General features: G+C 36.7%; 1 protein-coding gene across 9 annotated transcripts in view; it reads right to left on the minus strand.

Moving 5' to 3' along the window:
- Positions 1–16,165, minus strand: part of ENTREP2 (endosomal transmembrane epsin interactor 2) — a 119,111-nt gene that overhangs the window by 14,596 nt on the left and 88,350 nt on the right. For 4 of the 9 annotated variants that reach the window (XM_051628199.1, XM_051628197.1, XM_051628202.1 and 1 more), the window contains 3 exons: positions 9,777–9,884; positions 1,357–1,517; positions 597–732 (listed from right to left, as the gene is read on the minus strand). In XM_051628199.1, coding sequence (XP_051484159.1) covers positions 597–732; positions 1,357–1,517; positions 9,777–9,884 — 405 coding nt within the window. Of the gene's footprint in view, positions 1–596; positions 736–1,356; positions 1,518–3,539; positions 3,558–9,776; positions 9,885–16,165 lie in introns of all 9 variants that reach the window. The other 5 variants (XM_051628198.1, XM_051628194.1, XM_051628196.1 and 2 more) reach the window with 3 other exon arrangements.

The following is a 16,165-nucleotide window of genomic DNA, read 5'->3' on the forward strand; positions in this document are numbered from 1 at the left end:
AAGAGCAAACCTCAGCATCCCATTAGCTCTGTGCACACACAAACCCACAGAAATCATTAGCATAACATGACAAAACAGAGATATCTTTTTCCCTGTTAAAGCTACACTGTTGTACTGAGATCCAACTAGAAGTAGTAAGGCAAATACACTATTACCTGCTTCCAAATCAAGATTTCTTGTTACCTATAAAAATTAAGAAGTGTCATCTCATTTTAAAACATCATTATCCTTTTCAAATAAGGAAACACACTGTGCTTTGGTGACTCCAATCCATTCTTCTAGGGTTCTGCTACTGATAGTCCAGTATCATACAACTTTTTTTAACAGATGGTAACAGCTCAATTATTACTACTCACATAAGCATTTGCTCAACCAAGAACATATGGAGGACACACATTAAGAAAAATTTGTTAGTTAAACCCCTTTAAAGAAAAGAGTCTGAAAAAAGTGTTTAAAGAACAGAATATTTTCTAATGGTTGTTCCCTCAAAGTACAATTAACTCCGAAGTTATTTTAGATAATATAATTTATCTGAAATGGTTTCACATCATTAAAAACTGAAGACTATGTAAGGAATTTCCTTTGGCTTTCCTTACCTGACTGGCTGGTGTCTCTCCAATCACTGCCTCATACGGAGGAGGCAGCTCAGTTGGATACAGCATTCCTGGGCTGTTAATGGTTACTTCATATAAAGCACTGAATGGGGAATGAGGAAAGTCCAAATGGAGACCTCTGCTTAAAAACACAAACAAGAAAACTTAATTATTGAGCAATTGCACTGGATTTCTTTGGTAAAATGTTACCTTCACCACAGTAATGTAGAGCATTTTCAGAATTCCAAACCAATACACTACAAAGAAGTATATGAAGAAAATTACGAGACAACCAAAAGGTAGACCACATTCACAGAGTAGCTTTAAAAATTGTATTTCATTTTGGATGCCTGCCATCTCTGCCAGCCCATTCTGCAGTCATTAATGTCCTTCACTGCTCCACAATAATACGTATCAACTGCAATGATTTCCTTAGAAAATTCAATCTCATATTCAACTTCAAGTGTATAATGCGAACTGTGACAGGATTACCTATGAGTTGATCTCTGCTTTAAGTTCAGATATTGCTATCCTTGTCTTTAGCTAAGTTCAATCACTTCTCTATTACAGCAGTGCTTTAACACAGATATTTCCAGGTGCATCCTAAGAAGTTTGCAAAGAAAAAAAAAGTGTGTGATCTCTATGGGAAAGAAGAACCTAATGTAAGTGAAGGACATTGTTTGGCTTCATATTCGTTCAAAAAGCTTCATAGTCTGTAGCTCAGAACTCTGTGATGACTGTAACTTCAGGGAAGAAGAATCACCTCTGTGCTTCTATGACTGGTGTGCAGGTATACTCTGGTGGGTAGTAGGGTGGAGGTGGTATTGGTGGTATGAACTCATCAAAATCCAAGGTTTGATGCAGGATAGTTCCATGTGGGGTCATGCAGTCAGGATTGGTAGAATGTGGCCTCTGTGGCAGAAACTGAAAATGAACAGGTTAAATTCCTTCAGATCACACCAATAACAAAAATTTTAATAAAAGGTCAGTTAGCAACCCTAACCAATACCAGTCAGTCAATCTTAGGATGCAGAACACAGACATTTGGAATTAAATAGCTTTTCAAGAAATGCTTCTACCTTGTAATATCATTTTATTATAGAACTATATAATTAGCTGTATTTGAATAACTTATGAACAACAGATGAAAGTACCCAAATAATTATTTGCATGTTTTTGTTTCCAGTCTGAAATGAGAAAAAAGACCAACCCCACCCCTCCAGAAAACTCAAATAAAACAAACCAGAAATAGGTTACCATGCATCCATTAAATTTTGAATAAATATCATACCTATTTTTTGCTTCCAAGAAAAGGTGAATTTATAACTATTCTTTATTATTCTTGTAAAATAAAATATCCTTAATAGCCATTTATGGTTTGGTGACACAGACGCTGCACACTTAAATGTAGCATAAAGGTTTTAAACACTGGTATGAAAGAAACATTTATTCTGTATAAACATGTCAAAACCAAAAAAAAAACAATCAAATGAATAATAAAAAATAATACTGAGAACTACTGTCAACAGTTGTGACAGGGAACTGATCAGCTTCTAGCATAGCAGTGATATCAAGAAGCCATGCTGGTACCTTTGATACCAAAACCAGTGTAATTTAATAGGCCTTCTAGCAAAGGCTTCAACTACTTCTAGATCAAATATGGACCATTCCACAGACTGCAGGGAACCCAGTCACCTTGACCTGGCTTTATATGGTCCCCATGGATAAAAGACAATCCAAAACCACAGAAGAATTCTCTCTTCCCCAGGCAAGCTTCTGCTGTCATATCACTTTTCTCGGATCTGCAGATGACTTGGTCTTGCCTTTTCCAACAAATGAGCCAAGAACGTTTGCTGAAGGCATGTTCTTCACAAGAGAATACGTGTCTTAAATAAAGAACCACCTCTGCAGAATATGTTGAATCTTTTATCTTACAGCCAATTGATGACTCTCACCCACTGCAATCTACTGATGGTATAGGAATATGAGACATGACATCAACCTGATTTACTCATGGTTACAAAAAAGGCCTGATGCTCTTACGCCACCCTCTCTCACACGAGATGTGATGCTGTTATCCTGAGTGCTATCAGACATTTCTACAGGTTTGTCTTACAGAATAAACCTACATTTTTGCAACTATTTGGTCTAAAATCCAGATGATTTTTAAACGGCCATTTCCCAAACTACAACATTACATTAACTGTCAGACACCAAACTAGTGCTCAAAGTGATGTAATCATCAGCAATTACCAGTTTCCTACCACCTCAAATACAGTGAAGAATTTTTAGAAAAAAAGGAAGCAAGACAAATTTCAACTTAGTGACCTGAAAACTGTATACAAATTTATCACAATCAAGACAAATACTTGTATACTATGGACTCACATTTTGTACCCTTCTTGATTCCACCAAACTTAGGATGACACTAACTTTTCTAGTTGATAATTTCAGTACTTTTCACAGTCTGGAAACAAAACTATTTTATTTTACAACTTTACCTTCTCCCAGACTATTTCCATATACTGCCATGGAACCCAAGCTTTGATTTGCACCAGAGAACACGTAGCTCCATCCCTTCAGTTCCCTGGAGCTTGTTTCATTCAGCCCTATATAGGAAGTGATACTCTTAACACCCCTCAGAACAAGGCAGTCAAACACACAGCACTTTCACAGCAAGTGAACTATCAGTGTACATTTTGTGAGATGCAACAGAAGTGAAAGGATTCACACAGGGTAGAAGAGGCTGTGGTTCAAGAAGGAAAAGACCTAATGTTTAGATGCAGTTCAGTTTAACAGTAGAAGCATTTGTATCCCTTTCAAGAACCTTTACTGTGAATACAAATCATGGCAACAAACTTTGTGTGACCAACGCTGAGAATGATGGCAAAATGGAAATGAAAAATGCACATTTTTGGGTGTGTGTGTTTATAAACAACAGTTTACCTGTGTGATATCATCCTGCTGGAAGGCACAAAAATTAAATTGAAAAAGGCTGTAAGAGGGTGACTAGCAGGAAATGAAACAATAGCAAATATAAGGGATTATCACAAAGAAAAGACATCCTTGAGAAAACAATCAGAAAGCTATTAAGTGGGAATCAAATAATATTTTATTCCATACTAGTCTATCTACTAATCTCTACTAGCCTACAAAAGGTTATTCTTTCTAGAGTAAAATGTATTTTAAAAATCTTTAAGGGTTAGTTTCTAATGGTGAAGGCTGGCAGGGGCTCAGCAAAGACTAAATACAAATTCCATAGGTAAGAAAAAGACAGGGTAAGCAAACACAAACAGCTGACAAAGCTGGACTAGATGGAGGAACACTGACAAATGCTTTTACAAGGAAACAGGCTTTAAAAAAATAATAATAAAAAAATGAGAAGACAGTTATTACTAAATAACCAGTCTCAAAATGTTGATGTCAAGTAGGACAGACAACAAGAACTGCCAAAACAAAACTGGGGTGGTTTGATTGGTCACAAGTATAAACAAGACCAGGCTGCATTCAATGGCATTTCAAAAGCTACAGCTCCCACTATGGAACCGCTCACAAAGCAGGTTTCTAGCCAGGCTCTGGGCATTGAACCAACCACTGCAGAAGCAATGGGCAGAGAACGGTTGCAGACAAGGATATACAGGAAATCTCAAACACTCAACCATTTCTGTTGACCACCTGTAGCTACTGAATGCTGGGAGCTTTCAGAAATCTGATGGGCAATGAAATACACATCTAGAATTCACGTTCTTCTTTTTGGAAAGAAGCAACCTTATGTTGGAAGCTTGGCACTCCAACTATTATACACATGCAGCTTTTTTCTCATCCTTGGACTAAAGACAGTCTTACTTTAGTCTTTGGAACACACCTGATACCTAATAAGCATTATACATAGATTCATACAGGTGCTAAATGGATATGCAACATGGTGCACATATTGCAGAGAGTTAATTTTGTGTTTAAATGGGGTATGCCTATCTTCGACAGTTAACAGCCTGATTTAAGCAGCCCTTATCTTTATTTCATACTGAGGACTACTTAATTTATTACTTGAAGTTATAAGGGAAGGATAAAACACATTATTGAATGCAGCATGGTAAACAAGGAAGCTGTATGATGCTGTGGTTTTGTACCCACTTTCTGGACATGAACTAATGTCCTGGTTTGAGCCAGGATTAAGCCCCTACATGGGGGGTCATAGATCTCCCCATTGTGCCTGAGCTGGCAAAGATGTGACCTTGAAGAGCCAGCAGTTAGGAAAACATTCCACCGTTTGTTATCATTCCTAGCTGGAACACTCTGCTACTAGTTAAAAGAAAGCTTATTGAAGGAAAAAAAAAAAAAAAAAATCAGTAAAAGTGGCTTCATCCTGGCTCAAACCAGGACAAGTCAATACAGGGGTTAGCCATGGCACCAGCAGCAAGCTGTCAGCAAGAAGGGAATTAGAAACACAAATGTTAGGAGCACGTCACTTTCAGTGGGAGCAGAAGAATTTCAGATTTCTGGAAATGCAGTTATGCTCAAGGGTCTGTGTGGCACAGTACTGAGAACTCCACACAGCCAGTGATGTCGGGCTAGACACCAGTGACCCCATCAAGATTGGAACCTGTAGCAAGACACATCTACTGTCACCTCCCTACTAAACATCAACAAAGACATCCACTATTCTACATATTCCACAGCTGATCAGCACTATTGACTCCAGATAAACATCAGTGCTGGCATTCACTGCTTAGCAACTATGACATATCTAATCCAGTTACTGCCATATATCAGTAAGTGTCGACTGCTTGAAGGGAATCATCTTATCCAGAGTATTTCCCATATCTGCATGTAATTACCTCTGCCCTCCATGTCCCATTTAATATATTTACTATATAATTTTGAAATGAGTCCTTTGGAGACTCCATGATTTGTTATCCTCATTTCAGTTTGTATATGTCATTTATAAACATATTTTAATTCTTGGGAATGGGAAATTTAAAAAAATTATTAATTGCATATAATTATATATTGGCATGTTGTCTATACTAAAAGCTCTCTGCAATATCTTTGGGTCTATAATTCTGTCTTTAATTAACTGTCCTCCTCCTGGAGAGGTTGCTTTTTTCGTTTTCTGAAACACAGGAATCAATACCTCCCAAAGGGTAATCTACATACTAATTGTCTGCAAGACCAGAAGAATCATGGCTGACCCTTCTAATTTGTGTCTGGCATTAAAGAGAAATTGCAACACAAAAGATATTTTTATAAGGAAAACAGAGATTTAAGTTTTCCTGCTCCATTGTTTCCAGTTGCTGTTTCTATAACCATCACAAGCCAGTAGGTCTGTAGTCTCAGAGGGACTGGTCTGTGACAATACATCTTTCTTGAAGTATGGACAGTATTTTCAAAAGTCTTAAGCATTAAACATTCTTATCCTACCAATAAAATGTGAAATGGAAAATAGTACATTTTCTTAAAATGTCATAAGCTTTCCTACACTAAAGGTTGCTGTTTTACCTTTTTATTTGTGGTGGAGCTGAGAGGAATATTTATGCAACCACATTTACATTTAGGATGTGCATCACTCAATGCACACTTCCAAGACAATCTTCATCTGGCCTTTACAGTCCCTTTAAGTGAGCTTTGTGCCAAAAGTGGCAATATTTAGGTTTTTTTATATTTAGGTTAGATAATAAAAATTGTGTAATAAGATCAGTTCTCACTTAATTTGAAGTTTCATCCTGAAGGCAGGGGATTATTAGTATTTCACCAGGATAAGGGGTTAAACAATGCCAGCAAGATACTGTCCTCACACAGAGGTGCTTTATTTGAGGTGTTTGAGTAGAAATATTAACTCTAGTCTATTAAATTAATGACATGCTGAATTACCATCATGGATAATGAAAAATGTAATTAAATGTTGAGCTTGCATGTGTCATCACTACCTTAATTCCTTTCCAAAATAACAGATTGTTTAGGTATCACATAACATTAAAAACACTTGCTAACGGTGTTGGTGTTAAAATCAGAATACACTGAATGATACCAGTGCCAGTACTTCTAGGATCAGTACTGGGTAAGGATGTGTATAAAGGCATTTGGAGTGAAGGCAGGACTGATATAGCTGTACTTCAGGCTTTAACTTGGCCACAGTAGGGGTAACTTCTTGTATTTCTTTGTCCAATTCAGGCAGCTACCTTTTCAAGAAAACAGTGTGAATTTTGCAGTAGCCATTCTTTAGACAAGATGAAAACTGAATCTGCCTTAGGCAACAAGTGAAATATCCTTGAAGTGACAGCTTGGTTATTAAGAGATGCTTCTTCACATACCAGAATGGTGATATAATCTGATATCATTCACATGTATCTGCTGGAGGGGAGCGTACACAGAAAGAACAATTTTGGGAAGCTCTGTGAGAGAGTGCAGCCCTGCAGTGTCTAAGGTAGTGAAACACACATCAAATGCTATTTCAGTCTTTAACTATGGTACCACTTACTCTGGCAGCTTTAGTACAATAGATATTGTTTTTCCTAAGCAATTTTGTATCCTTAACAGGATGAGAAAGGTAAAGTGAGGTGAAAAAATTGGGGTAATATCTGAAACAGTCAATTCAAAGAAGGAACAATGTAGGAAAATATGTTTCTGTGTTCCATACAAGAATACGAAAGTAAAAACTAAGGGAAATGAAAATATAATTCAATAAAAATAGTTTGCAATATTTGGCAGTATTTTTTTCCTTAATGTTTGACATCATCTGACATTTCCAAAAATTCACCATTCTAACTGATTTCGAGACAAGAACACTAACACAGTGCATGAATCACAAAAGTTTTGACCTAATCATAACCTAATGATGCCTGAGGAGGATGTTTCCTACTGCATAATGCCTTTGCTAGCTATGAATTATATTTCCATGCCTCCTCTTCCTACAAGAGAGCTTATGTAGCTCTTGAATACTGGAAGAACACAGTAAAAGAACTGGCACAATAATTAAAACTTTTTCATCTAAGAGGGGTGATAACTCTTGCTGCTTCTATCTTAAACTTCTGAACGGTACAGCCCTGCTAAGAGAAGATGCTGCATACCTCAGCGAAAAGTAAAAGTCACAAATCAAGCATTAAAAAGCAAGAAAAAAGGAAGCAAATCAGACTTCTAGGTACAGGAGAGGAAAAGGGAACTGCAGATTATGGGACAATAGACTGAAAATACTGGAAGAAAAAGAAATCTTCAGGCCAGAGTTCAGCTGGTCTAAGTCAGCGTAGCCCCAGGGAAGTTACACTCACTTAGGCCTGGCAGGAATCTGGCTCAGCAACCTGAAAAAAGAAAGGGAAAAACTTAAGGATAAACAAGACAAGACTGGGGTCAAGCAGAAAGATAGATATAACTCCCTTCTTCTGTGGAGAGAGAAGAAAATTCTTGTCAGTGAAGCTGAAAGGGTGGAAGAACAAACAACTAAGCAGGAAGACAAAAAGCTGGAAGCACAAAGCATAGGAAGCAAAAAGAAACTGACAAAATAGCAGCAGCATCAGGGGGTAAAGAAAGAATTTTAGGGAAGAAGGGAAGAATGAAGTGACAGAGAAAAAAATTACATGCTTTTAAGGTATTTGACTTCCTGTTGAGATTACTGCTTCTTGCACATGGTCGTCAGAAGCACTTTATTATCATTCTTGGTTTATTGTCATGTATACATTTTTATTCCTCTTACACTGCTAAATACCATAAAATTAAGTGTAGGTTAAGATTCCTGGAATATATATGGTTTTGCTTCTGGATAACACTAAACAGACAGATCCTTCCAAGTGTGATGATCACTTCATCTCCCTGTCTTCACTGTAAGGTGAAAAAGATCTTTAGTCAATGGGTATTACTGGGGAGGGGGCAGTGTATGAAAAGAATACCTACAGTATGAAAAAAAAATCCTTTAACATCTAAAATACAATGTATCATCAGCTGAAATAATTATTGCTGTCAATTCTGTTTGACATCCAAAAGATATTAAATCAGCACTGTTTACAAGCCTACACAAGCATGCACAATATGAATACACAGAGTACTACAAGAAAAACTGCATTTATGTCCCATTTGTATGCATTATGAAGACATACGTGCCTAACATTATATCCGCCACTGGGTGAAGTAATCACCAGACCACAGACTGGAGATATTCTTTAACTGAGTTTGTAACCCAGTGTCTGGAACATTTGTCTAGAAAGGACAGCCTTATCTCTGTAATTTGTGCATCAAATCAATATCCATGGCAGCTAGTGTATAGGGGGTTTGTAATTATGTGTTTTTAAATCAACCACACGGCTGCATGGCAGGCTATCCAACATTTTTGTATTGGGTAAGTGATTTGCAGCTAACTTCCTGGGAGAGTGTTCTGTCTATGCAAACTTCTAAAATACAAGTGATTTACAAATGACTGGTATCAGGTTTGTGGCCTTGCCCTCTTATTAAACAGAGGACGATTTCCTAGAGTAGCCAATAACAGTGCTGGGTTAGATACAGCACCAAATACAAAGGATTTTAAATTTTTTGTTTGTTTGTTTGAACATTACCTTGAATCCTCAAAAAATCACAGTGGTCTTTTGGGACAGGGAAGCTGTCTTCATCCAACCCAAACAAGACTGTATCCTGTGATGTGGCTGCCACTGCAGAAGACTAATGATTCTTTTTCCCTCTTATTTTAAACACAAGTGCTACACCGAAGCTGAACATGCTCTCCTTATGAAAACACTGTTGTTGGCACAGGGCTGTGAAAGGTTACAGTTCTGAACTCATAGTTCTCACTCCAGGAAAGTAGTGCAAAATAGTATCTCAAAGGTAGTTGCTCTGGGTATTGTGGAAAATGAAGACAGCAAACATGTAATGACAGAAAATTTAATGTGCATGTATAACTGAACCTCATTAATAACCATCTTAACAAAAATAACATACTGCCAATTGCAAAATTCTGATTGTAACTTTCTATGTAAACATTTTAAACACAGCAGCTATTGATACTGTGTACATCCATAGGACGTATTTACATAGACGTACGCAGATAAAATCCACTCATGTTCACACATATCTAACACTACACATAAGACACACGAATAGGCTTAAATTTATAAGCAAAGAGTAGGTACAACTGAGTACACATGGATAAGGACAAAGTGTTACATTGGACAATATCCTGTGCTGTCAATGAAACATACTCACCATTTGCAGAAGATCAGAAGAAACCATCTGCATGCAACACATTGCTGTTGCCAAAGCACAGACAATGGTGGAGATGATATTGAGAGCGCACACACTGAACAACAGGTCCTGTGGAAACACATGCATCAGAATATCATCTCTGATCTCAGGGATATGAAGGACAGGAAACATTTTTAGCAATTTCTTAAAAATGACTGTCAACTGCTATAGATTGATATGGTTTCAACTATGTAGAACTCATTCAGCTTGTAATAACTTCTTTAAACCAGTCTGCAAAGGGAACAATTACAGAAACAAGTATCTTCCCAACTTCTCACAACACATTTTGTATTAGAGATTTCTTCAGAAATGTTGATATTTCAAGTTTTACAGTTTCCTGAAAGAAAAGACCAAGAAAAGACTGCTTTCACAGTGGACTCCAAGGAACAGGCTTATGTTTAAAACAAATACAAACAGAAATTTCATTGCTTTCAGTAGCTGAAACCTACAACTTAGGGTTGTGTGTTAAAAAATCAGTGGAAACTCTAGTATGAAATGGATAATTTTATCCTGTCTCAGATACTCTATACAGCTGAAACATTTCAAGTATGAGAGAAAAGCAGTGACTACATCCAGGCATTTCACCTTGTGCTGATGGAGTAAGTGCATATGGCCACATTGTTTTTTAAAAAATCACAAACATTTAAAATAGAACATAAAGTATTTCTGTTTACTAAGTAGAATAAAATAAACTTTTGAATTAAAAAGGAAACATTTTTGCACCAATAGTATAATTAAATAAAAGCATGAAACTCTTCTAATCACAGGGTTTACTTTCCCAACAGCCAGTGAAAAGGAACATTGATTTAGCACGATGGCAACATTTCAAAACTAACTACAATCCTTCTACAGCAATTGTGTATCTGTTGTACTGGTGACATTATGTGGCTCAGTTAGTGTTCTAAACAGCCAGGGAAAGTATTTGAGAAAAAGTATCACAGAAAGAATGGATGAAAAATATAATAAAAATTGTTAATAAACTACAAGTAAAAACACTGACTGTGTAAAGAACATTCTGTAGGATCTAAGCTTTAAGAAGTATTTCAGTCACTGCCAGTGCATAAAAGAACTTTCATGCTATAAATCAATGCACTGCTTGTTTTTTTTTCCATCAGTACTGAAAAAATGATAGAAAGGCACAGAGTTACTCCTGCCACTGTAATTGCATGCTCCTCAGGTGACCTTCATTTGAAGATGGAAATGTCAGCCATGGGAATCAGACAGATATTAAATGGGTCATTTAATAGCTTACACTGAGCCAGATTTGCTCTTGCTGATCTGGTCAGTAGTTTTCCGCCTTCTTGGTCAGCCCCTCAGCCAGGGGAATAATGAATCAATAGCACGAACAGCAAAATACTGGAAGGGGCAATCTCTAGCTCACATATAGCAGGTGATACAGAGACTCATCAAATACAAAGTCATACAGACCCACTTGGAGCATTCAAATGGAGGCAAACAGGCAAGTAAGGATCCAATTAGTTCGCAATGCCACAAAAAGAGATCAAGACCCTGTGTGTTGTGCTTTCCATACATAAACCTACAGAACACCAAGGGAGACAGAAGATCCAGGGTAGAAATAGGACTATTTCCTAGCAATATGAATCTTCACTGCTTAGCAAAGCCATTTAGAAACAAAACATTCAGCTAATCTAAATATATAACTTGATATAATTTATGCTAAATAATAAAATCTACATCAAAGTTGTAAATTAGGATCCAAAGAGTCATTAAGACCCTCATACAACTTACATGCCTCAGAATAGGCTCGGCTGTGTCTCACTCTTTGATCTATTTCTAAAGATGACATAGCTTTATCCCACTATTCCAATGTTTCTCTTTTACCAGTAGTGTCTTCTTTATGGTTATCCTACAGCTGAAAACCATTGCTCCTTTTTTGTCCATAGCTTTTGAGAGCAGGCTATTACACAGCAGACTTTTGCACATTTAAACTCTATTATCATGGTTTAAGTCTTTCCACCCTTACTGCATGACATATTAACCTCACTCCCTCCAATCCTCAACTGAGACCAATTTCCCGGGCCTCTGATAGTTTTCAGTAATATAACTTGGTTCACCTCAAGCTGGTCCACATCTTTCCTCAAATGCAGAATCCTAAAACTGGGCAAACCCAAGGCCCTACAAATGTTGACTACAGCCTATTATTTACTGTGCTTTACAAGGTATACTCATCCTTACACATTCTGCAGTCATGACTTAAGTTTTTGCAACACTATATTACTGATTTATATTTTGTCCAACAAAGCCCTAGATCCAGTCCTGCAGAATTACTACCCTCTTAATACTGCTAGTAGATAAGTACAGAAGAAACATCATAAAAACAAAACTATTTTTATTAGAAAAAAGCCAAAAAACAAACCTCCTTCTCAATTACACTTACGTCATGTCTATAAAAAATAAGGAATAAACCAAACTAATTTCATAGAACATGGATAGAGAGAAAAAGGATATTTTTTCCACCAATTCCTGCCTCCCACACCCTAAAATACAGACTAAAACCAAGCAATGCTTTTCATTTTTAGGGTTTTTTCCTTCCTTCTACCAGTAATTCTAGAAAACATATCCAGACAGTGTCAAACCAGTTGCTTTCATTTTTACTCACTGCTGACTATTATGAAACAACAAAGTTGAGACCCTGCAAGTACCCTGAGCTGCAGTAGTGTCTGAGACTGAACACTCACAATGCTCACAACTGCTTTGTCATGGTCTGAGGTTGTCCCCTTGCCCCACACAAGCAACTCCCTTTGCCATTCAGCATTACAGTCATTATGCAGGGCAGGGATTACTGTCCACAGAAACAATGGTCCTCTTTCCAGGCTAAGCACACAACAGTTAGAGTATTGTTCCCAGTGCAATCTTTTTCAAGGTAAAGATACAACTAGGATGTTTCAAATCTAGCAATGCAAAATTTTTATGTATTTCATGAAGATCACCAAAGAGCAGACATCTATCAGCCAAAAATGTAACAAAACAGCAAAGCTAAACAGATTTGAAAAATATGTTAAGTTTAAATTTTTAACAGTGAAGGTAATAACTGAGCAATGATTCTGGGTATTTCATAAAGCAAGGCTACTTCATTTTTCATTTTCCTAAAGTCTCTTTCAACTCAAACAGGAATCAACCCACAAACCAACAACTAATCCTTCTCTGCCTCTCCTCTTCCACCCCCAAACAAACATTAATCAACATCAGGCAATTTACCATTTTCAGGGAATTTCTTCCCCGTGCTCCACATAACAAGTAATTAGGTAATTAACAGGATATTCATTTATTCTATACACATTTACTATACATAGCAAGTGAGTAAGCACAGGCTTTCAAGATCTAAACCCCTCCACAGCCAAACACCACCAGAAACAGTGTCTGCGCTTACGCAGATCCCAGCTGGAAAAGGACAACAATTAAGATGTCTTTTAGGAAATGTCTGTGAAAAAGCAGTAACCACGGAAGGGACAAACTTCACAGCACCTGGCCACAGACAACTATATTTATAGCGATCTATAGGAGTAGGAAATCTGTATTAAACACAAAAGCAAGGAGTTTTAATGGCAGATTTTTGGTTGGTATCTGGAAGAACTACACTAATCAGGAAACACATTAATCTAGAATAGTGTGAAACAGAAGTCTTTCCTTTTCACAAATGGCTGAGCCAATTTTCTCTTTCACAGTATTTCTCAGGGTACCTGTATCTTTTAAGAGAAAATCTGATTCTTCAGAATGTTTATATGATAATTAATGCTCTGATAGGTATAATGTACTATGTAGAACTATTCTTCTGCAGCTTATGCATACAGTTTTCTTGCCACACTAACTTATTAATTGCTGAATACACAAATGCCTTCAAGAGTGGAAGCAGCTGTCAGAATTGCTTGGAAACAAGCCTAGAACAATTCAGATACAGGCTCAGAGGAATTAGATGGAATTGTGAGCTGCTTCTCTTTGGCCAGTTGATTTTCCCATGCAGGTCCCTTGGCAAATCTCTAAAGCTGAATTTAAACTGAATACATATTTAATGGTTGTAGCATTCCATTTTTATTACAGATTAACGATTTCCAAATTAATTGTGTTATTACCTAAATAACCCTTTATGACCTTTTTCTCCCCTAATGACAGACACCTTTGACTTACAACATGGTCCCACAAAGGATACTTGTCCATTTTCAAATAAAAGGGTTCTTATGCAGATCTCAAGTAACAAGGAACCGTTCGCCAACTTCTCATTCAGAGAAAAAAAAACAACAGAGACTAAAACAGTAAAAACAAAGTAGAAATTCAGTTAAACAGACAACATATTTGCCTCTCAGTTGAATGCTACTACATTGTCAGGACCTATATCCACCACTTATTAAAAAACTCTGCTCCCATATCTTTACCTCTCTCCCATATCCCTCACCCATTTGCAATTCACTGGTGAAGCTAAGTTAATGCCAGGGATTTTTGTGATTGGTGAGTGACTGAAAGCAAGGGAAGAAACACTGGCCAAAGTTACTGTCTCTCAAATTTTATTAAAATTAAGATTACTAGAAGGTAATATTTAAGGTAAATTACAAAAAATGAAGTAAAAGCAAATCACACTCAACACTGCTACACATCATCCATTTCTTTTTTGCTGCAGAGTCTTAGGAAGACACAACCTTTATTTTCTAGAGCACCACATTTCTGAGAAGTAACTACATAAAAATTCACATTCTCTAAGTCTAAAGCTATGCCCCAAAGCCTATATAACACATAAAAATAGAAGCTGTATTACCAAACCTGAGTATTTAAAAAAATCTGAATGTTTAATTGAACAATTTTTAATATTTTGTATTAAAATATAGTTTTGATATTAGGGTAAAATTAACTGAAAATGTGATATGAAAAAAATACAGTAATACACTGGCAAAGCTGTTTGTCCTATAAATTCATTTTCTTTGCTTTACATCAAACTGCTGGGTGATAAGGTGGTCAGATGGTATTAAACTGGAATGGGGAAAAAATGGAGATTGATTTATCACTTTGATAACTCAACTACAGAAACAAACATTTAACAAAGCAATTTAAAACAGCTGTTAGCACATGCAATTACCTGACACAAGCAAATAAAATGTCTGGAAGGAGACAGAATCTAAACTGAAAAATTACAATGGCCTGAGCCCCCCATTAGTGATGGGAGAGGTAGCAGAACTGGGTCCTTTAAAATCAAAGAACACTCACTGCAGATTTTGCCCTTCAAAATGTAATTAGTACCTCCTATCACAGCAAATATAAAGTAAAACTGGAATATTATCAATTTGCTCTAACGGTGTGCCATATCTGTAGAGTTCCTTCATCTTAGAAACAAAGTTACAACTGGATTTCTCTCTACCATAAGTTGCCTTCCAGAACCAGCTGTAGAAAAGCCATATTAGTTAACCACAGCTGAAATCCAGCTGTAATGCATGTAATAATACACACATTCAACATCAGCAGCAAAAACTCGATGTAGTCTCATGCCTGGAAGGGAAGTAACACAGGACTGACAGAAGCCTGCATATGAAACTAGGCAATAAGGTGAAGTCCTAAAGAGCTTTGCTTCCGTATATGTTGTATCTCCAAACGCATAGTTATGAGAAACCAGTAAGTCTCAATAACCTTTGAAATGAGTGTGTTTCATCTTGTTTGTACACACTTTATTAATCATAAAGCATATGTGATGTCCATAAAACAAAGTAAAAACCAGAAAGTTTCTCTCCAACTTCCTTTCAATACATTTATAAGGGCTTGAAATGAAGCCAAGTTACAACGACCACATCAAAGGACTTTAGCATAAGCCAAATAAAATTATATGCTTCAGGATAATTGCTATTTGGGCAAAAAAAACTGATGGCCTTGCTTAATTACTCTCCTTTCACCAAATTATTGCAGGAGCTCCCTGATTCCCTTTACATATCCACTAAATACACATTAAAATTCAAGTAAGCCAAAGTACAACAAGAATCTCTGGACACCTTCACAATTGAACTGAAATGCAGACTTTGGTAAATATTTAATCACTCCCTTGCCGCTTCGTATCATAGGAATGAACTGTACTGTCAATTAAGTTACATGCATGAACATCAAACTAGGGAATTTAACATTCAATACAGACACATACCACAGAGATGGAGCACTATTTTGACAAAATATTCATTCTTTCTGTCAAATATTATATAGAAAATTATCCAGCTCTGCTGCTTACATCAAACTGAGAAACTCTATTTAAACCCATACTGCTCTAGAAGGAAACTGATCCATGCTTCTTGTCCCCACTTCTCTGTCTCCACATTATAACATTTTTTTTTGTGTGTGAAAAATGTTACTTATGTTCATAT

This window comes from Apus apus, chromosome 10, assembly GCF_020740795.1.
Source record: "Apus apus isolate bApuApu2 chromosome 10, bApuApu2.pri.cur, whole genome shotgun sequence".
NCBI lineage: Eukaryota > Metazoa > Chordata > Aves > Apodiformes > Apodidae > Apus > Apus apus.